At 51.0% G+C, this 21,997-nt stretch overlaps 1 protein-coding gene across 7 annotated transcripts; it reads right to left on the reverse strand.

Annotated features, from left to right (window-relative positions):
* Window positions 1-516: 516 nt before the first annotated feature.
* Window positions 517-19,433, reverse strand: RBM23 (RNA binding motif protein 23). 7 transcript variants are annotated; one of them, XM_063138372.1, is made up of 16 exons: window positions 19,276-19,433; window positions 13,743-13,870; window positions 13,567-13,647; window positions 11,421-11,468; window positions 11,240-11,310; window positions 11,107-11,160; window positions 9,073-9,246; window positions 8,211-8,264; window positions 7,757-7,874; window positions 6,408-6,560; window positions 5,364-5,501; window positions 5,197-5,262; window positions 4,878-5,088; window positions 2,716-2,814; window positions 2,054-2,138; window positions 517-1,405 (listed from the first exon to the last, which is right to left on the reverse strand). In XM_063138372.1, the coding sequence occupies exons 2-16, from the start codon at window positions 13,776-13,778 to the stop codon at window positions 1,402-1,404; spliced, it is 1,392 nt and encodes a 463-aa protein (XP_062994442.1). In that variant the 5' UTR covers window positions 13,779-13,870; window positions 19,276-19,433; the 3' UTR covers window positions 517-1,401. The 7 variants fall into 7 exon arrangements, with proteins under 7 accessions (XP_062994442.1, XP_062994438.1, XP_062994439.1 ...); XM_063138368.1 differs by having other exon boundaries at window positions 2,716-2,817; XM_063138369.1 differs by having other exon boundaries at window positions 2,716-2,817; window positions 19,272-19,433.
* Between the last annotated feature and the right edge of the window lie 2,564 nt (window positions 19,434-21,997).

Raw genomic sequence — 21,997 nt, forward strand, 5'->3', positions numbered from 1 at the left:
TGACATTGCACTCCAAAACTCCGGATGACCGCACCCAATGGTTTCATGTAAGTAGTAAACAGCATGGGGGCAAGGCTGACCCCTGTGGAACCCCCTACTGGGGAATCTACAGGGCCGAGCAATGTCCCCCAAGCACCTTCTGGAGCCGACCTGCCAAGCAGGAGCGGAACCACTGCAATGCAGTGCCCCCCACTCCCAACTCAGCCAGACGTTCCAGAAGGATACCATGGTCAATGTTATCGAAAGCCGCTGAGGGATCAAGGAGAATCAAGAGAGTCACACTCCCCGTCTTTCTCCCGACATAGGTCATCCTACAGGGCGACCAAGGCTGTTTCTGTGCCAAAAACAGGCTTGAAACCCGACTGAAACGGATCCAGATAATCGGTCTCATCCAAGAGAGTCTGGAGCTGGCCACCAGCCTGTAGTTACTAAGATTTTCTGGGTCCAGGGAAGATTTCTTCAGGAGTGGTCTCCTGGAAAAAAACGGCACGCACACACACACACACACACCCCTGGTTAGATTTGGTGACTTTTATTACTCATTTATAAGCAAAAAAAAGAAGAAGAAAATTAAGATAAAAAGAAAGAAAACCAAAATACACCTTTGAAGGTTGGGAATAGGGGAGGGGGGGGGAAGAGGTGTTCTGAGGGACGTTGAGGGAAGGTGCAGCAGAAAATGGGAACACCAAGAACAGGCTACAGACCCAAGAAAAAGGAGAGGATGGGGAAAGGAGGAAAGGAAAGGGCGGAATGGGACGACCTCCCCACACTGTATGCAACCTCCTTACAGATTGAGGGGGAACAACAGAACACTGCTTGGGAAGGAGGGGGGAGGAATCCCCTCAGGACCAGGCCTCCCACCCAAACGCTGGTTCGCCGCTCTCCTTTCTATGTACAAGACACACACACACACACACACTTGCGATGATGAGTCCCTTCTGAAAGCCATCCAGCAAATACCCACAACACAGCATCGGAGAGCACAGGGCGGGAAAGAGGAATGGCAAAGGGGCACCCGGACACGGAAGTCCTTCCGGGCTCTGCCGGGAGGCAAAAGTAAAGGGATGCTGCGTTACAGGGGGGGAAATGGGTCGCCTGGTCCCTCAGAGGCTCCCACATGGGGGGTGGGGTAATGCGCCCCATCCAATTATGATTCCAGAACCAAGCGGCTGAACACAAACACGCGTCCCCCCAGCACTTGGTGGGAGGGAAATCGGAGTAAAATCAGTTCATGTTAAGAAGGCCTCCCAGCCCCAAGGGAGGGGGGGGGGAAGTGTTCCTTCAGAGTCCAGCCCCCTGCCTTGTATCCAATGGGGGGCGGTGAGGTGGTGATGGTGTGGAGATGATCATTCCCCTCCTGGCTCCATGGGAGAGGGAGGGCAGGGGGGAAACCGGATTACGTTACCTGCAAAAAAAGGGGGAAACAGAGACGCGTTAAGAGCGCCTCCCAGTTCTGCCATTGGTCAATTCCAGCAGCAGGACAACGCTCAGGACAATTTCAGCATTCACTTGTTTCTAGGAAAAGCTATTTTCTAATCCACAAAGTTGGAGTGAAAATCTTTTTTTTTTCTTTTTCTTTTTGCCCTCGTTTCTCTTTCGTTCCCAAACTCCAACCCCGCACCCCCACCCTGCAGCCCAAGTTTCAGGCCAAAATATTTCAGTATCTGAAAATCTGGATCACAAGCACAAAAATAAATTCTATTTAACACGAGTGAAGCTTAAAGGGGGAACTGTCAACTAACAGGACACTTATGGACATCGCAGCGTATGCGAGGAAAACAAGCCCTAGGTGTGAAAAGGCTCACATCAGGGACTGGGGGATAAGGTGGCAAAAGAGTAGGTTGACTGCGAAGTTCTGCAGCCCACGAGATGGTTGGGCTAGGACTGGAGGGGGGAGAGGCTGGATTTTCACACACCGATTTAAAAGGGTCAGCCAAATTTGGCTGCAGGCTTTTAATTGGGGGATAAAAAAATGTGCACAATTGGATTTCCTAGCGCGGGGTACACGGGGCTCGCCTCCTCTGCCCTAGACTCTGGCAGTTCGTCCACTCACATTGTTTGGGGAGTGAAGAGGCCCGAAAGTTGGAAGCACTGGGAGGCCAACGTCTGTGAAGCCAGGTTCAGTGCCGGGCTGAGAGCTGTGGGCGAAGGAGGAGAGAAAAGCATTAGGACGTTTAAGGGAAGAATTCCCGGCAGAAAGAGTGGTAGATGACTGCCCTGGGGTGCTGTGAAGTCTGTTTATCAGGTGGGGCAAATATCTGGCTGGATAAGTTTGAGGGAGTTTGAACCACAGCACAGGGACAAGATGCATGTTTTCCCCCACACAGGATGCCCCCCGTTCAACGGCACCTCCGGTTTTTTTAAAAAAGGAGTGCAGGCAGCAGGGCTGGGGAAATCCTCGGCCCAAGACCGCGGGGAAATGCTGTCAGCCACAGCAGACAACCCCGGGCCAGATGGACCAAGGTCTGCCCCTGTACATATCTGGATGATTTCTTCCATCCACCTCCAGAGGGTGCCCCACTGCTGGGGGATTAAAGAGGCAGAGGTTTTTTCTGCCTTGCTCAAGACGCTTTATGAAGGATTAAATGCAGTTATGTGAGGGCTGGAGCTCATGTTAGGTGAGAGGCCTTCCAACTCTGAGCCTCTCAATCAGGGAGAAGCCCACCCCGGCCCTCCCAAGGTTACCCAACCCAACCTGGACATTCCCTGCCTTACCTGTCAGGGCAGCCGGGTTCAGCGCTCCCAGGGGTATCGCTCCGTTGAGCTGCAGGGCAGCTTGAGCCGCCGCTGTAGTTGACAGAGGGAGCCCAGAACCTGCTGGGGGGTGGGCGGAAACACAAGAGGGGATACTGAGGCAAAGAGCGACACTTTGACATCCAAGTAGAAGGTTTCATCGACTCCAGAACTCGCTGCTAGAGGATGCTGCCAGAGCCACTAGGATGATCGTTACCTTGGGACATGTTTGAGGGCACTTTCCAGCATTCTATCCAGACACACACAAGCAAAACCTGAACAGAAGTGAATGTCTCGGACATCTTTTCTTCTGTGCTTCCAGGTAATGGCTGAAGCTGGTCTCAAGTTCTAGACCCAAGAGGCAGCTGGACAACCATCTGTCAGGGATGCTTTAGGGAGGATTCCTGCACTGAGCAGGGGGTTGGACTCGATGGCCTTGTAGGCCCCTTCCAACTCTGCTGTTCTATGATGCTTTACTGTAGAAGGCCAAACACGAACTAAGACGGCTTGCCAGTTCTCTCAGAGCAACTGGAGTAGTCAAAAGGATTTCTCATACTCTATTAGTAAAGTTCAATCAATAAAGCAGCTGTGTAGAGAAGAGCATTATTAAGTCAAAGTTCTTGGGGTTTGTTTATTTTTTTGCTCTTCCATCCCTCAATGAGTCATTTCTGACCATTTAACACAAGCGATGACTGTCCCTGTCTCTTATACCTGCCCCGCATGGTTCATGCTCTATTTTTCCTCACAACCCTCTTGGGTTTTTTCCCCTCAGTCCCACCGTCATCACAGGCATGCGTGTTGGGAACACGGGAGAGGGCCTTCTTGGTGGCTGCTCCAAGGCTCTGGAAGTCCCTTCCCAGGGAGGCAAGACCGGCTCCCTCCCTTGCTGTGTTTTCAGAGGCAGGCAAAAACTTTTTTTGTTCCAGCAGGCCTTTGGGAATATTCTGGACTGTGTTAATACGTTGGATTTTTTTAAATTATTTGCCTTTTATTTTTTAAAAAAATGTTTTGATATTACAGTTGGTTTAATTCTATTTTAACTTTGGTATATTTCTATTTATTTTTAAATTATACGTGTTCTAATTGGGTAAAGCTGCCTTGAGTCCAAGTATTGGGGAAAAAGGCGGGATATCATCATCATCATCATCTAAAAGGCTTAACACAATCAAAGCCCTTAACACAGCCTTCCTCAACCTGGGGCGCTCCAGATGTGTTGGACTACAACTCCCAGAATGCCCCAGCCAGTGGCTGGGGCATTCTGGGAGATGCAGTCCAACACATCTGGAGCGCCCCAGGTTGAGGAAGGCTGCGTTAACGGCTTATCACATACAAGGGACTGTCTTCTCCAGTAAGATGCCTTGAGAACGGAGATCTAGAGAGAACAGCCTACTGCAAGTTCCTCTACCAAAGCAGACTAGACAAACCTTTCCTAGGGAGGGGGCCTCGCTGGTGATGCCTCCCCATTCTGCGTTCCCACCAGATCAAACACCTCTGACTACACTGCAAAACTGCTAAACTTTGATCTCCAGCTACATGACTTCACAGGCATGTCGCCAGCTGTTTTTAATATACTGATTTATATTATCCCCAGCGCGGTTTTGATCTCGTTGCCATTTGGGGAAACGCAAACTTTAAAAACACTCCTGTCCCCGTCGGGAGTTTTCCTAGCTGAGGCAATGATCTCTACCCCCTCCTTCCCGGTTCCCTTTATTTCTGGTTATTATTATTATTATTACTATTTATTTATATAGCACCATCAATGTACATGGTGCTGTACAGAGTAAAACAGTAAATAGCAAGACCCTGCCGCATAGGCTTACATTCTAATAAAATCATAATAAAACAATAAGGAGGGGAAGAGAATGCAAACAGGTACAGGGTAGGGTAAACAGGCACTGGGTAGGGTAAAACTAACAGTATAAAGTCAGAACAAAACCAAGTTTTAAAAGCTTTAGGAAAAAGAAAAGTTTTTAGCTGAGCTTTAAAAGCTGCAGTTGAACTTGTAGTTCTCAAATGTTCTGGAAGAGTGTTCCAGGCGTAAGGGGCAGCAGAAGAAAATGGACGAAGCCGAGCAAGGGAAGTAGAGACCCTTGGGCAGGCTAGAAACATGGCATCAGAGGAGCGAAGAGCACGAGGAAGCTCACCTTCTGCCAGTTTGGCCATGAGCTGCAGCTGGGAGCCGGTGGCGCCGAGATTCAGGGCTGCCCGGTCGGGTTCATCAGCGCCATCGGGGAAGGTGATGTCGGTGGTGCCGTCCAGCCGCTCGGTGACTTGCCCCACCCGCATGGGCCGGCCGGCCAGCTCAAAACCATTCAGCTGCTCCAGGGCACGCCGGGCGCACTCCGCCTCTGCAAACTGCGGGGCAATGGGGGCATGCCGTCAACGTGGGACTCACGAGGGAGGCGGCAGCAGCAGGGGCGGGGGCAGGGCCTCCCCTCAAAGCGGGAGAGGATGAATACATACCGTGATGAAGCCGTAACCCTTGGACTGTCCAGTGTCCTGATCACGCATCAGCACGATGCTATCAATCTGCGTACAGGGGGAAAAAGGACGCAGGTCAGAACTCTGCGAGGCCTGCGACGGTGTTCTGGTCCACCCCCCGGTTTTGCTCCCAATTGTGAACCCCCAACCTTGCCAAAGGGCTCAAAGATTCCACGCAGCATCTCTTTGGTGATGTTGCAGTGAAGGGAGCCAACGTAGAGCCGCATGGGCCCGCCGCTGCCTTTCTGAAGGTTGTTCGCCATGGCTGCCAGCCGGTTCTTCTCCGCCTGAGGCCGTAGACACAAGGGGGGGGGGAGATTAGAAGCAGCCTTAAGTAGCCTGCGTCGATAGCAGTAACTTGTCAGCTGCGTTTCCAACTGGTTGTTCTCCCAAGGCGGCTAGCTAATAAATACATTGTCACCGTCATCTTAAAAGCCAACCACCAACAGCACAATGCATGTTGAAGAAGCTGAAGCTGCAAATCTGGTAGAGCCAACTCTAAAAGAATCTTACACACATGTAAACAAGTCCCCTGCCATGCTGTGTGTGTGTAGCTAACACTGGGCTTTCACATTGTCTCTGCAGAGGCCACCAGTGAGGGAGGAAGCAGCAGCCAGGCACCTCTCCATCGTGCCTGGGTCCAGCTGCAGCTGAGAGACCCCTCCCTCCTGCTACCAATTGTCTTTGGAGAGGCCACCAGTGAGGGAGGAAGCAGCAGCCAGGCACCTCTCCACCGTGCCTGGGTCCAGATCCAGCTGAGAGCCCCCTCCCTCCTGCTGTCACCTGTAACTGCTGAACTTTACAACTAAGATCGTAGTGCCTGAATTTGCTTTCCTTTTCCCCCTCCTCCTCCTCCCTCCCAATCCTCTTTCCTTTTGTGTCATGTCTTTTAGACTGTAAGCCTGTGGGCAGGGATGGTCAAGAAATACTTTTGTAAGCCGCCGTGAGAGCCTTTTTTGGCTGAATGGCGGCATAAAAACGCTTAAATAAAATTCAAGACTTCCAACCTTTTCCTTGGGAATTCTAGCCCTTTCTTAAAACCCAAGCCCCCATTCTTCCAATATGCTCGATATTCATACCCCCACCTCAAATGTACACCCCCCACGTGTCAAAAGTCCACTCCTCTCAGTCCGGCCCCCATTACTCCTTCCCTCCCACTCCGAATGTCAGGTGGTTCTCATCACGTCGCGTACCTGGGAGGCCTGGACAATGATGGGCACGCCAAGGAGGCGCTGCCCCGTCAGCCCAATGGCCAACGGGACTGACTGGATCTCGCAGAACTCCACGTAGGCGATGCCCTTGGAGCGGCGTGAGTTTCGGTCGGAGATGATTCGCACGTCGCGCACCTGCCCGAGGGGAGGAGACAAAGCAAGTGAGGGGCAGCAGGGTTTCAGGAGCACTGTAGGAGAAGGACTCCCGTATGCATTTCCTGCCAGTGAACCGAGAGCTTTAAGTCTACATGTGAAGGGGTCCAGCAGGGGCGGGGAACCAGTGGTCTTCCAGTTGCCGCTGGACTACAGCATCGACTGACCCTTTGCCATACTGGTTGGGACTGATGAGAGTTGGAATCTGACATTGGAAGAGCCACGGTTTACCCACTCGGGGAGGTAAAGGAAGTACCGTCTTTCTTCGATTCTGAGACACACTTTCCCCCCAAATAAACATCTCTAAAAATGGAGTGCGTCTTAGAATCTATGGCGTCTTAGAATTGAAGAAATATGGTAGATGCAAGAACACTCTATCCTATTAAAAAAGTGTCTGAAACATCCATTCCAACTTTCTCTCTCTGGCTTTATTGCTTTTAGAAAGCTGAGCAAGCAGGGTTTTTTGAGATCGCTTTGCAGCCTGATTGGAGCCTACAGCGTGCCCCGCTGGGTGGCCCTCGACAGCTGCGCCCGGAAGACACGCAGCTCCAAGAGTCAGGAGGCTCACCCCCCCCAAGCACCGGGTGCCCCCCCCAACCGCCATGCTGGGAAGACGCCCAGCTGGCTCCGGCGGCCGGGAAGCGCGCGTCCCAAGTGGAGCCTGGAAGTAGCCAACGTCCCCCTGGTCTGCTGGAAGGCAGGACACACTGCTAATACTCCTCACGCCCGCGGATGCTGGGCCAAAGTGGCCTGAAAAACCTGTGGCCAGAGGCCGAAGAAGTACTGCTCCGCTGAAGCTGCTCTCACGCGACAGCTCCAGTCGTCTCTCTCCTCCTCGTACAGGTAGGCCTCCAAAAGAGGAAGCTCCTGCAGCAGCCGCGAGCCGTGCGAGCGAAGAGGAGCTGGGAGGGTAAGCGCCTGGTTTTTTGCTTACCCCTAAGCCCCTCCCAGCCCAGTGGCACCAAAACCCAGCTCTTTCTAAGATATTTCTAAGATATTTCTAAGAAATTCTACTCATAAAAGATATTCTAAGAAATTTATTTTTTCTTAGAATTAAAGCTTTTCTTCCCTGTTGGTGGTACTGAAATTAGTGTGCGTCTTAGAATCGATGGCGTCTTACAATCGAAGAAATACGGTAGGCAATGTCCAAGGCTGAGGAAGAGAGAGGAGGATACTACCTTGCCAACGGCAGAGAAAAAGTCCTCAAGGTCACGCGGGCGAATGCGGGCGGCCAGCTGCATGCAGAACACTGTGCGGGCATCGCGCTCCTCGGGGCTCAAGCTGCCCAAGGGCTCCCTGTAGGAGACCATGGAAGTCATGAGAACATAAGAAGAGCCCAGCTGGACCAGACCAAAGGTGGCCGACCAGCTGCCAGTGGAAAGCTCACAAGTTAGGCATGAGAGCAACAGCAACCTCCCGCTCGTGATCCGGTCCACACAGGCATATTGCCTCTGATGCTGGGGCGGGTAGCACAGAGCCATCAGGGCTAGCAGCCATTGCGAGCCTTCTGCTCCGTGAATGTGTCCAAACCCCGTTTAAAGCCATCAAAGGTTGTTCAGGCACAGGGACCGAGGGCTCAAACCCAGGGAACACAGCCAAATAACCCTCCCCGCTGCCCATCAGAACACTCACCGGAGGGGGCTCTTCTCTCTGTACAAAGGGCTCTTGCTGTGTCCAAACCGCCGCCTGCAGAGAAAGAGAGATGAGACGCAATGCAAAGCAGGTGCAAAGTCCTCTGCTTGAGAACAAAGCCAATTGGAATTATCCCACCCAAGGCCTGGATGCAAAGAGGGCCGGCTTTACATCCCTGGTGGTGCCATTGTACTACTCGGCTATCCACCAATATCGCTGGGGAGTCCCAGGAATAGGAGGGAGGAGGAGGAACAGAAGCCTGAAAGCAAGTCTAGGGCCGTTTCTACACCAGCCCCAAAATCCAGGCTGGTCACGGCCGAATCCCGGTGCGTTCAAATGACACCCAGGGGCTCCTGGGAGGAAGGAGGGACGAGAACGGGTTTTCACAGGGGAAAACTGATTCTTCCCTCGGTCTCAGCCTCGTGCTGAGACTGCAGGAGGTGTGGCCGCCCATCCCGGATTCTTCCCTCCACCCCGCAAGGAGCAGGGGTCAGTAGAGGGAAGGAACCGGGCCGGGAGGAATCAGGGGTTGGGGGGGGGGAGCGGGGTCGGGGCTTTTACAGCCTGCGCTCAGCTCCTTAAAAAAAAAAAAGGCAGGCGCGACACCCTCCTTCCTCCCGGGATGGCGTGTCCACATGTGGCCTAAGGGGAGGGTCTTGTGATCAGGGCCTTGCGAGATCCCTCCCTTCCTCTACACTGGTATGGAGTAGAAAGGGCCTAGAAGGACTTGACGCCCACTTGCTCCAACCCTCGCGCAGCTGAGCCTTCCGGCCAACCGCGTTGCTCAACGCCGTTGATTCAGCTCATGGTGAATGCTTGGGAACCCATCGTTCTGCGCTAGGGAGGCTGCGGTGCCCCTTACCCGGGGGGTGGGGGGCTGCGGTAGCGCACTCTCTCATCCCGCCGGCGCTCCCGGCTGCGGGACCTGCTGGCCCGCCGACGATCCCGGCTGCGGGTCCGGTGGCGGCTGCGGCTGCGGTGGCGGCTGCGGCGATCCCGGCTGCGCCTACGATGGCGGTCTCGGTCCCGACTGCGGCTGGAACGGAGACAGGTTTTCATTACGGTTATGAACGTCGATATGCGGCCTTTGCTTAAAAGCCACCAAGGCGGGTTAAAACGCAGCAGAGAACATTTAAAACATGGAAGCTACGGAATGTAAAAGTCTACGTTGAAGAGACGCGGCTTCGCTCCTTTCTGAAAGCCAAGAGAAGGCCGGGGGGGGGGGGGGGGAGAGGGAATTGTAGTCCTTGAGTGAGCGCAATCCATAGGCAACACAGCAGACAGCCCTTTCACACAGGCCGGACAATCTGGGAATGGTGCCCGGAAAAGGGCCTCTTGCCTTCACATCTTAAGTCCCAGGCAGGTTCCCTTAGATAGCACAATTCTAAGACGTTTAGGGCTGTAACGGTTTAAACCAGCACCTTGGATTGATCCCTGGAAAGCAACGGACAATCGGTGCCAGTCTTTCAAGACGGGTGTATGATGGTGCCAATAAGACGCACTGGTGAAGCAGCCTAGCGTTTCACACCAACGGTAGCTTCTGGATACCCTTCAAGGGTTAGCCCCATGAAGAGCTCACTGCAGTAGCCTAACATTTAGAACCGGAGGGCTTTACAGGGCACATGTGGCAGGGGAGGGGGCTGATGCTGCCCTTGGCCACCCTTCCCTTTGCAGCAGGGATGGGCAACCTTCGTCCTGCTGAAGGCAAAGAAGAGTCTTGTGGCATGTGAAAGACTAGCGAATTTAAGGCCGGGGTGCAGAGCTGCCCCCAGATGGCCCCGCCCCTTCTCCCCCACCTCCAGACTGTTTGGTGGTTCCTGGCTTCTGTGCACATCCCCCCCACCCCCCAATTCTAAAATGCTGAAGTGCCTCTGCTAAGGCTAAATTATTGGCAGGAAGAACTTGAAGCTAAAATCGGCTGGTATGTTTCGTACTTTGGGCCTCGGTCCTTCTGCCGTCAGCCCCACCCACCACTGGAATGTGGCCCCCAAAATGTGGGCTGAGAGAGGTTCTGCACCCCTCCTTTAAGGCGCCATAAAACGCTTCGTTGTATTCCCTCATGGGTAATGTCAAGGGCACCCCCTTTTCCTCTCTCTTTCTGCCATCCCCGTTCCTCTCTCTCTTCCCCCTTCACGTTCAACAGGCTGCCAGGAAAGGGACTGCCTGCTTTTGTTAGAAGACTAAACTGACAGTAGGCCGAGGGCTTTTGAAATAGGGCCGGAGGCGGCAGGTTGCCCATCCTTGCATGACAGGGTCATCGGCCACAAAACAAGCATGCGAGGGGGGACGGACTTGGCCCCCATAGACCAACGGGAGGAAAAAGAAAGAAGGAATGAAAAAGAAGGTGGCATAGAGAGCCTTTACCCAACTACGCCAAATGGCCGCCGTGGGCCAAAACTAGGCTGTTATCGGCCACTAGCTGGTCCACCGCTCATTCTCTTGTCTTTTTTAAACACTAAAAATTAAAATTTTAAACACTAAATTTTAAACACTAAATGTTAAAAATTCTAAAGAAAAGAAAACCCAGAATAATGACGCTAACAAAAAAAAAAATCAGATGAACAAATAGGCGACTAATACATGCACTGATGCTGGCGAAGGACGAGAATTTGACTCCGTCCCGGCCCAAATTCTCAAACCTAACCGAAACGAGGAACAGAACGTCCTGGAGCAACTAGACGGGCACGGCCCCGTTTCTGGAAGCCGTCTTCCGCGCTAGTCCTCCCTTCTGCCCTCAACTAGAGGCGCAGCATCTGCCTGTCGGGAGCTTTTGGTTCCCGACAGGTGACAAGTGTGGGGGGGAGGGGGGCTTCCCCCTTCCTGCCCCCTGCCCCAGCCTAGCTGTCAACCCAGCTACTTACTCTCCGCCCAACCGTGTCTCCACGCCCATCCCTACCTATGTCTGTGGTCACGGCTCCTGCTACGGCTCCTGCTCCTCTTCTTTTTGCCGCTGTCAGAAAAGAAAGAGGTGAGAGACGTGCTAGAGGCGGGGGGTGGGGAATTACGCCAGAGAAAGCCCACTGACTCACCTGCTGCTTTCCCCGCTGCTGCTGGGGGCGCTGTCTTTCTTGACTTCCTTTCCTTGCTCCTCCTGAGGTGGCTGGGGAAGAGGGTCGAAAGGAAGAGGGTCGGTCAGCAGCCCCCTCCCGCCTCCGTCTCCTGTGCCGGAGCCCCCTCCCCTCCACCACTCCGATCGCTTTCGTACATTACCTGTGCTGTGGGGGGATCGGCCGGTGGCTTTGAGGGTCCTGGCTGGGCCTGGAGCAAACAGAGGAGGGGTGGGCCCCAGTGGGAAAGCGTCAGTGAGAAACACAAGGAGAGGGGGCGGGTGCACACACATAGGGCACACGCCACAATTCCCCACCCCATTTAAGGATACCAACCCATCATCATTTATTCCTAACTCTCTATCTAGCACAGAGTGGCACATACAAAGAGACTGGGAGAACTACTAGAAGCCTAATCGAGTTTGGTTACTTGAGTCATGCGAGGAGGAAGCCTGAACCCCGATATTAAAATCACAGCAGCTGTGACCTCCAGTTTCTTAGAAAGAAAGAAAAATCACGCTTTTTAAGACCTCATTGTTAAGATGTCGGGGTAAAGCACTTAATCAAGCCCTAGCAGACTGAAACGTAACGCAACATGCCTCAATACAACCTTCCCTTTTAGCGCTGGGAGGGTCATAATCTTTGTAAACTGCCCAGAGAGCTTCGGCTATGGGGCAGTATATAAATGTAGTAAATAAATAAATAAAAATTATAGCGACTTCTACAGGCGGAATCCAGGGCTACAACACAGGGAGGTTTATTTATTTATTTCATTTCTATACCGCCCAATAGCCAAAGCTCTCTGGACGGTTCACAAAAACGAATTAGATATTTGAGAAGTCTGAAAACCGCGGGGCGCCCTGACATTACTAGGTTTTCAGACCTCATAACTTCCCCAAGCGCCCCTGGCAAGGGATCGCTAATGCTGAGCTTAGTAATATGGAAGCTTTTAAAGACCTGCACCATTACTACCACCACACCCTGGGCTGGAAAAAGCATTCATTGTGATGCCAGGAATGGTTTTAACATAAACACCACACACCCACACCAACTGTGCAATGGGGAGTCATCATACACAGCTCACATGGAGCAACTGAACTTTGAACTTGATGCATCAGTGAGCTTCCTCAAAATCCCAACATCTATCGCAGGGGTGGACAACTTGTGGCTCTCCAGATGTTTTGGCCTACAACTCCCCTCACCACTGTCTATATTGGCTAAGGCTGATGGTGACTTTATTTATTTAACTTCTATACCGAATAATAGCCAAAGCTCTCTCAGCGGTATTGCAGGCCCAAAACATCTGGAGGGTCACAAGTTGCCCGCCACTGTTCTAGTGTATAGAAAAAGCAAAGTTTTAGCCATGGTTTCGTCTTCCTAAAATACCAGTGACAGTTACTCAAGTGAGGGTGTTTTTTCCCCCCTATTCCCCAAAATCACTGTAGGCATATTTATCTGAAAAATATTCTGACTGCTAAGGAAAAAAAATACTGCAACCGGAACAAATCTAGCAAGATGACACAATTCACAAAAAATGTATCCCCAAGTAGAGAATGCTTGCCTCCTTAACATGGAGTGGGTTTTTTTTTTAAAAAAATTATTTATTACATTTTTATACGGCCCAATAGCTGAAGCTCTCTGGGCGGTTCACAAAAATTTAAACCATGAAGAGCATAAAAATAACCAACAAGTTCAAAACACAAATACAAAGCACAATATAAAAACTGCATGGACCTATGCTCCTTGTGGATTCTTTTGCCACAGTGACAATTGCAGATGGGTTAAAGTTACCTATAGGACAAATACTAAGCAAGAGAGAAAACTCTCCACGGGCTAAGCCCTACAGCCTCCTGTTTCAAATGAGACTCACTTGAAAGGAAATAGAATCCAAAACCACCTAAAAAGGCGTATTATGCTAAAACACACTTTCGGCGTACTTTATAACACTGCAAAGTTTGGATTTGGTTTAGCAGGAATGGAAGAGTTGTTTAGGGCTTGTGGGGTTGGTGGTAGGGGAAGGAAGATTTAGGAAGTAGGGTGTTGAGAGACCAAGAACTATAGCAAGCAAACTGGCAACTCTCTTGATCCATGAAGCCTGTTTCAAAACTATCCTGATTTATGTTTTTTAGTAGGAATTGTCTCTGCCGTCCTTCCTCTGCACCACGAAGGCTAAAAACTTTGCTTCTTAAAATCAAAGCGGAGATGCTCAGGGTTCTAGTGCATTATGCACCCTACACACTATGTGGCATTGCAAAAAATCCTTTCCCACTGGTTGGATCTGCTGCTGGCTTCAAGACCCCAATCCTCACCTCCTCTTTCTTGTACGGGGCCTCCAGCATGGCCTCTATCACAATATCGAAGTCGTCCGAGGCCATGCCGTCCTCGTGGCTCTGTGAACAGGAGAGAGGGAAAAAGAATTAAAACACAAAACTCCACAAAACTGTTTCCCCCGGTGGTAAAAAAAGGAGATAAAGTGGATACTCACTGGGTCCTGGGATGGATTGGGGAACGCCGGATCCATGGCTGGCCCAAATGGGTGGGCTCCCCACCACCCCGAGACCAGGAGCGGCTAGTGGAGAAGGGCTTCTAGCAGGCAAAGAATTCGATCACAGCCTGGTGAAGAATGAGGCATAAGTGAAATTGAGAACTAGGCCACGCAGGAGAGATGAGGACCATGCATGTTGCTTGGATACAGTAATTCTAGATTGCAGAACAGAGTTATGTTCTAGAACCTAACATGCCAATCTGGAAACCATCCAGTGACCTATGGGATCCTGGAATGTCAACAGACAAGCATGAGAGGTCCTTTCAAGTTGCCTGCAAGCCTTCTATGCAAATAGGATCCCTACAGCAATCTGCCCTTGCCTCTTTCTAAAACAAACTAGAAATCCTTTCCCTCAGGTGTACGCTCGCCACCTCTAGAGGCCTTACGCTCCAACAGCCCTCAATGGATTAAGGTACGCTTCTTAAGATAAACTTGCAAAATATTGCTTGCAGTTTGCTTTGGAATGAGGCAGGAAGGGGAGAGTAGAAGCAGTGAGACAGAGGCATTTTGTTCTACATGTTTTTAAATCAACCGATTGGGAAAGGAAGGCTGAGGCAACATTTTACGAGCAGGGAAAGGCTATCAAAAAACTGTGCCACGTATTAGCAATCTTTGAAGACGAAGGCTCGTCTTTAGACTAAGAAACAGCCTGCTCAGATATGCACTCACACCTCAGTCCTCCACACATTTTACTCTGAACTCAATTGTGCTTATTGCTATGGGATTATGTAGTTGCATGTCCTTCTGGCTGAAGCCTATGTGCCCTCATCTGGGAGAATCCCCACTGAAGCCTTTAGCAAAACAAGAAAAGCATTGCCCTATTTCTCTAGGACAGGGGTTAGCAGAAGGTAGATAGACGTTTTGGATTTGAACTCCCAGAAGCCCCTGCCAGTATTGGCGAATGGGTAGGAATGCTGGGAGTTGAAGTCCAACACAGCTGGAGATGTACTTTCTGCCTGCCCGTGCTTTACAACCATGAAGACTTCACAGGCAGTATCAGGTTTTATGTGAGATTCTTGTCACACCACCACAGCAGTACAGAGTTGAGGCTCCCTCCTGACAAGCGTTCTTCAAACCTTTTAAACTTTGGCTCCCTTCAAGCTATCTGAGCTGCTGGCCCATCAAGCAGCCACCTCTTCTGCATAAAGAAACCCTGCCTACGGCCTCATGTATGCTGTGAGTGCGAAGATCTGGGGGCTGGGGCATTAATCCAAGACTGGCACGAGGACTGGAACTGGGCATCGCAAACTCCCTCCTGAAGCTAGCCAGGGGAGGAGGCGTGAGGGGGAGAAGCCGCCGTGGTCAGAAGCTTTGGTATGTTCCCTTCCTCAATGCAGTTATCGCAATTAGCAGCACAGTTCCATTGGCTACAACATTACACCTCTGTGGTTTGGAGGGAAGTGTGTCCAGGCTCTACCTGCTTCAGGATCCCCTCCCTGTCCAACCATGAACCAGCATCCTAAGAGAATTGCATAATAGAACCAGACAAACTATAAAGGCAGCCTTAAGGTTAAGAAGAAACTGCTTATTTTGGATGTGATTAATATCATATTGTCACAAACATGATGGATGGTGAGACATAGCCTGTAAATATGTGGGAGTTTAGGAGATGCTTTACTCTGGAATTCCCAAGCGTACATATGGGAAGCAAACCTTTCTACATATGGGAAGAAAAGCTTTCTACAGAGCCCTTCAAGAGAGGTTATAGGACTTTAAAACATGTTGCAAGGTTCCTGGTCCTTGCCTCCAAGCTATTAGTTTTACCACTATTATGGAAATTTCCATCCGAGGACCCAATGCCCTAGGATTTCTCAGGCTCTGTAGCTCCAACGAAAAGACTGAGCCACTCACTAACCATGTTCTGGAACAGCAACAGAACATTTCTTCAGACACAGAAGGAAATTCAACTGATCAACCACTTTCCACCTTCCAATGAATTATCCAGGCTGTAAGAATGTGAAGGCCTGGAAAAATACTGCAGGCAAAACCAAATTTGACAGCCCCTCCCCCATCCCCCCTGAGGACAAAAGAAATCCCTGGAAAAAATATTTTATTTTCATTTTCACCCCAGAACATCACATCTCTATGCATTAGAGAAACAGTGCAAAAAGCAACTTAATTTCCCTCAACAAGTTCCCGGCATTTTTTGTAGCAGAGGCAGCTTTGAAAGGACACACCTACTGAAGAATCCGAAATGCTCCCAACAGCCGGGCACAGCCGACACCAAACTCCTCATAACTTCTACAGTCTCCCCCTTCCCACACAAAATGTAGGCCTTCATTCTTGGTTTCTACCTGCTAAAATAATCTGGATTCTGGGAAGCTGGGAAAAAAAATGCCGGGTAGATTGCAAATTAAATGCATGTGTGGCTATTTGTCCAGGATTTGGACTCCCTTGGAACAACCAGCCTTTTGAAAAACATCTAATCTTAATAAGACCTAACAGTACAATCTCTGGATACCACTGTCTTCAGGTGTGGCAACACATTTAGACCACAGAGGGGTTGCCCTTAGAGCTATCCCCATCACAATTTTTCAAGACTACTCTAGAGATGGCAAGTTCTAGGCTTCGGAGCACAATAGTAGAAGCTACTACACGGCCACACTAGCCTGCATTGAAGAAAGCTAGCACTTGAAGATCAGAACAAAGGATCCAACAAACTTTGACCAGGAGCTCTGTTGCACCTGAGGTGTTCCCAATCTTCACAATGCTGGAAGCAGCTCTGGCCCTTCGGATATTGTTGGACTGTCAATCCTGAACATGTCATGCTGACTGGGGCAGACAGGAGTTGGGAGTCCAACAACATCTGGAGAGCCACAGGTTCCTCACCCCTAACATAAAGCAATCAGATCAAAACATTCAAAGTCTATATCAAGATTGTTAACACCCACATGCTTAAGGATTTGTTTCCTTTGTTTGCCGGCAGCTTTGGGGGTGGGGGAGTAATATACTTGTAGTTCTAAACTCCTTTGCTTTATATCCATTATTCTAAAGCAGTGGTTCTCAACCTTCCTAATGCCGCGACCCTTTAATACAGTTCCTCATGTTGTGGTGACCCCCAACCATAAAATTATTTTCGTTCTTCTCTACACGATCCATTGTCATGGGATGGTTTGCTAATGAAAATAATACATAACAATAGCTTTAATAATACAAAAGATGATACATGACATCGTTCAGTCAATACAGTTTCCTAGGACCATCGGAAATATGTGTTTTCCGATGGTCTTAGGCGACCCCCGTGAAAGGGTCATTCGACCCCCAAAGGGGTCCCAACCCACAGGTTGAGAACCGCTGTTCTAAAGCAACCTTCCCCACAACCCAGTTGCATCCAGATGCTTTGGCCTAGAACTCTCATCGCTCCATGGCCATGCTGGGCGGGGATGGCAGGAGTTGTAATTGACCACATCAGAAACGCACCACATTGGGAAAAGCTGCTCTAAAAGAACCACAGGTTACCTGTACCGTCAGAGCCCTTCCTTCCTAAGCCTGCAAATCCCCTTAATAGTGAAACAAACATGTATTGCTTGACTTTCTCATTTGTTTAATAGACTTTGATCAAGGAAGTAACATATGCACTTAGATACAATTTACCCTTGACCAGCCTTCCCAAACCCAGTGCCCTCCAGTTGTGTTGGGAGTACAACTGTAAGCACTCCTGACCATTGGACATGCTGGCTAGGGCCAATGTGAGTCTGGAGGACACTGGATTGGGGAAGGGTGCCCTAGATATTCCCTCAGCTTCAGGCTTTTCCTAATGTAACCCAGGAGCTTCCTAGTCTCCCAAACATCCAAGTCTAAAGGCTGGCAAGCACAGCACAGCCTGTTCCAACACTCTTCCCTAAGTAATCTCCTCAAAGAACTCAAACTGTCCCAGACCTCTTCAACAACTTCCTAACGCAACACTTACTCCTCACAAATCAACGAATATGCATTAAGCCTTCCTGTCATCTAGCAAAACAACCAAAGGAAAACATCAACATTTCCCATAACCACGAGTTGCCAGAGTGTACCACATTCCTGTTTGCAAGAATACAAGTAAAAGAGTGGCTGTTCCTGCTCTTTAAGGTTGGAATACAAACACACACACCTCTTAAGAACATAATAACAGCCGTGATGGATCAGACCAAGTGTCCACATAGTCCAGCATTCTTGTTCACACAGAGGCCTACCAGCTGCCCAAGCAGAACATCAACGCAACAGCACCCTTCCACTCATGTTCAACAGCAACTTGTAGCATATTGCCTCTGATACTGGAGATAGCGTATAGTCATCAGAACTAATAGGCATTGATAGCCTTAGCCTCCATGAATTTGGCTAGCCCCCTTTTAAAGCCATCCAAATTGGCGGTCATCACTGCATCTTGTGATAGTGAATTCCATGGTTTAAGCTCTGTGAAGTACTTCCTTTTATCTGTTCTGAATCTCCCACCAATCAGCTTCACAGGATGACCCCATTGGGGTCTAGTGTGTGTGTGTGTGTGTGTGTGTGTAGAAATCCCTATCCACTTTCTCCAGACCACGCATGATGTTGTACCCCTCTACCATGTCTTCCCTTACTCGCCTTTTCTTCAAGCTAAACAATCTCACCTACTGTCACTTCCCTCACGGGGGAGTTGCTCCAGCCCCTTGATCATTTGAGTTACCCTTTCCTGCATTTTTAAAGAACTCTACAACGTCTCTCTTTTTTTTTTTTAGTTTTGGTCTTACAGTAAGCCTCAGTAAACGCATCGGCCTCAATCTCTAGGTAAACGTGCACAGGCCTACGCTGCAAGTAACAGAGGCCCAACGGGATGCCATCTTGTACTTGAGGCATCAAAGCCTCCTGTTTCGCATCTGTTTCGTTATTTAGCCGCCTTGCGCCCCGTTTTCCGACTACAGCAAGCCTCAAAGCGGCTCCCATCTATTGTCACGTACCAAAGGCGAGACTGGGCAGCAGTGCCCCACCCCCACCCCGAGGCCTCTCGCGTTTCCTGGATCTCCCTCGAGTCCTGCGTCGCTCCTAGCAAAGGCATCAACCTCCCCACCGACCATCATCCCCAGCACACGCGCTCCTGAGGAAACAAACGCCACACGCACATGCGCCCCCCACCCCCGCCATGTTCAGCAGCCCGATTCTCGTCTCCGAGGCACCATCTTGTTACCTGCTTTGGAAGCTCCCCCCCCTCCCCCATCACATCGCCTACCTGGGCTCTATCTCTCCTCCCCAAAAACAGTGCGGGAGGGGACACAGGAGGAAGGTACCCAAGAGGCGAGACCCCGCCCCCTCCTCCGAGACCCCGCCCCCTCTCCCGGCAGCTGCCCTTCTGCGACCTGCGCTCTCCCCCCGCCCCGGCCGCTCTTTTTTTTAGAATCGTGGGAGTTCTAGAGACCCCTCCCGCTGACGTCACCGCCACGGCCGTGACGTCACGGCCATCGCCGCTACCCGTTCCCCCTCAGGCCTTTCGCTCGACGTCACTCACTCACTCACCCACCTCCCCCTCCCTTTTGGCCGTTAGACCCCGGCAATGTTTTCGGCCCGGGCCGGCTCCGAGTCTTTCGCTCTTCCCTCAGACGCGGCCGCAGCAGTAGCGATGCTAAGATGGCGGCGGACACTTCTCCCTCCAGAACCTTCCCCCTCCCTTCGCCTTCTCCTCGCGGGGGGCGTAGTGCGCAGGCGCGCAGGCTTTAACACTGTTGATTGGCTAAGAGAGGAGGAGGAAGAGCGAGACGTATCGAAGAGAAGAGATGAGGGGGGGGGTCGGTAAAGCCGGGCAGCGATTGGTCCAGCTGCGGCTGGGAGGCGGTATTTCTCTCTGTGACGCGGATGCTGATTCGATATGGCTCAGAGATGCGTGAGGTAAGGTGGGGCTTTCCCCCCTTTCATTCCCCCCTTCCGCCGTCCTCGCATCAAGTGGAACCAATGGTTGCAACCCAGAGGTGGGCCAAAGGCGGGACCTACTTACACCTGACTGGCAAGCCGGTCGAGGAACCGTCAGGACGAAGACTGATTGGATGGAAGGGCGGGGGCAACCTGCGGTATTGTTCACTACGGCGATTATGATTGGCCAATGTTACTGTGGGGGCTGAGCAAAGCTCCTCGAGCTACCACTTAATTTTATGAAAGCGCAGCCAATTGCTTGCGCTGATTGGACAAGTCCGTCAGGAGGCAAACGAGATCCTGATTGGTCACTTCGCTGTTGTTGTTGTGGCAAGGCCTCTTTTCAGCCGGGAGGTCGAAGGTCGCTCAGGTCCCCTGCGGAAAGGGGGCGGGGACTGTGCAGTTTCCGTAGCAACAGCAGCTCGGCTCACACCGTCCCTGCGCGCTTTATGGCTGTGGTGGGAGCCAATCACCCACCCACAGCGACCAATCACCCCCCCCACCCCCCGCCAGGCCCTTGTTCACCGGCAGCCTGGCTGGGCAGCCTCCCCTCTCCAAGATGGCTGCCACTCAGGCCAACCGTTGCTCCTAGCAACACCCAGTCAGACCCTGGTCCACCCAGCCCAGCAAGGTTTCAGATTCCTACCTGGAGACCCCGGGGATTGAACCTTGGACCTTCTGCATGCAAATGGAAAACTGAGTCACATTGAGTCTGAAGGCCAGGGAGAGACTGGAGATTCTGTTAGTCCACCGGCCACCCCGCTTGCATGTCAGACTGTCTGGAACTGGTGTTGGAGTGGCCCAGGCTTTTGGTCCTGGGTGACTTCAACATCGCATTCGGGACCGGTTTCATGAGTTCATGGCATCCCTGACAAACATGGGCCTATTGGTCTCTGGACCCACACATTCAGCAGGTCACACCCTCGATGCCGTTTTCAGTTCTGAACGTGGGCAGAGGTGATAAATGCCTCTGTGTTGTCATGGACAGGCCATTTTCTGATCAGGGTTAATATCATGGCTACCATCCTACAGGGGTGGCGGACCTATTAAGATGGTCCGCCCTCGAAGGCTGATGGATCCTCTTGGATTCCAGAAAGCCTATGGCTGGTATTGTCAACTATCCCTGGTCAATAGATGGAATCAAGACCTAACTAGGGCTATCGACACGATTGCCCCCAAACGTCCTCTCCGACCTGCTTCCAATCAGGCACCTTGGCACACAGAAGATCTCAGGAAGGTCGACGACTGGAGCGCCTATGGCGGAAAACTCGACTCATATCCGACAAGACACGCTATAGAGAACATCTTCGTTCCTATGGGGTGGCAATACGTGCAGCGAAGAAAGGTTTCTTCTCTGCCCGCATTGCTTCTGTGAATTCGCATCCAGCAGAACTGTTCAGGCAGGTGAGGGGTCTAATTCGGGCAACTTCTCCCCTGAACCCAGTTTTAGAGCCTTCAGTAGTTCACTGTGATGCATTTAACGATCATTTCACAGATAAAATCTCTCGGATAAGAGCCAATTTAGATGCTGTCGTTATAACGGAAGCTGAAGATGAGGTGTCCAGCAACTCCCTGAGTAGGATTACACTGGATCAGTTTCAGTTGGTGAGTAGAGGATGTGGACAAGCTGAGTAAGGTGGACAACTTGTCCTCTTGATCCCTGTCCTTCTTGGCTGGTCACCCAGGGAGGAGATGCAGTTAAGACTACAGCTACAAAATATGATTAATGCATCTCTCAGGCAGGGGAGTTTTCCATCATGTTTAAAAGAAGCAGTGGTACGGCCGCTTCTAAAAAAGCCCTCCCTGGACCCCCTGGATCTTAATAATTACAGACCTGTATCAAATCTTCCATTTTGGGGCAAGGTGATTGAGAGGGCTGTTGCTTTCTAACTCCAAGCAGTTTTGGATGATACAGATTTTCTAGACCCATTTCTAACCGGCTTTAGGGCAGGATACGGAGTTGAGACAGCGATGGTCACCTTAGTGGACGATCTCCGCATGAGTATTGACAGGGGGAGTGTGTCCCTGCTGGTACTTTTGGACCTTTCAGTGGCTTTCGATACCATCATCCATGGTATCCTTCTGGAACGCCTGAGAATCGGAGGCACTGTGCTTCAGTGGTTCCGATCCTACCTCTCAGGTAGATTCCAGATGGTGATGCTTGGGGATAGTTGCTCCTCAAAAAAGGAGTTGTTGTATGGCGTGCCATCCTATCCCCAATGCTGTTTAACATCTACATGAAACCGCTGGGAGAGATCATCCGGAGGCATGGGGCGGGGTGCTATCAGTATGCTGATGACACCCAAATATATTTCTCTATGCCTTCAATAACAGCA

The sequence above is a fragment of the Elgaria multicarinata genome, chromosome 11 (assembly GCF_023053635.1).
Source record: "Elgaria multicarinata webbii isolate HBS135686 ecotype San Diego chromosome 11, rElgMul1.1.pri, whole genome shotgun sequence".
Taxonomy (NCBI): domain Eukaryota; kingdom Metazoa; phylum Chordata; class Lepidosauria; order Squamata; family Anguidae; genus Elgaria; species Elgaria multicarinata.

Bases quoted from the DNA above. Each gene is read 5' to 3' on its own strand.
- RBM23 (XM_063138368.1), bottom strand. From the start codon at position 13,778: ATGGATCCGGCGTTCCCCAATCCATCCCAGGACCCA. The intron at 11,161-11,239 runs GTGAGTCAGTGG...CTTTTCTGACAG, and splicing joins AGCAGCGGGGAAAGCAGCAG to CGGCAAAAAGAAGAGGAGCA. The intron at 9,247-11,106 runs GTAGGGATGGGC...TCTCCGTTCCAG, and splicing joins AGCCGTGACCACAGACATAG to CCGCAGTCGGGACCGAGACC.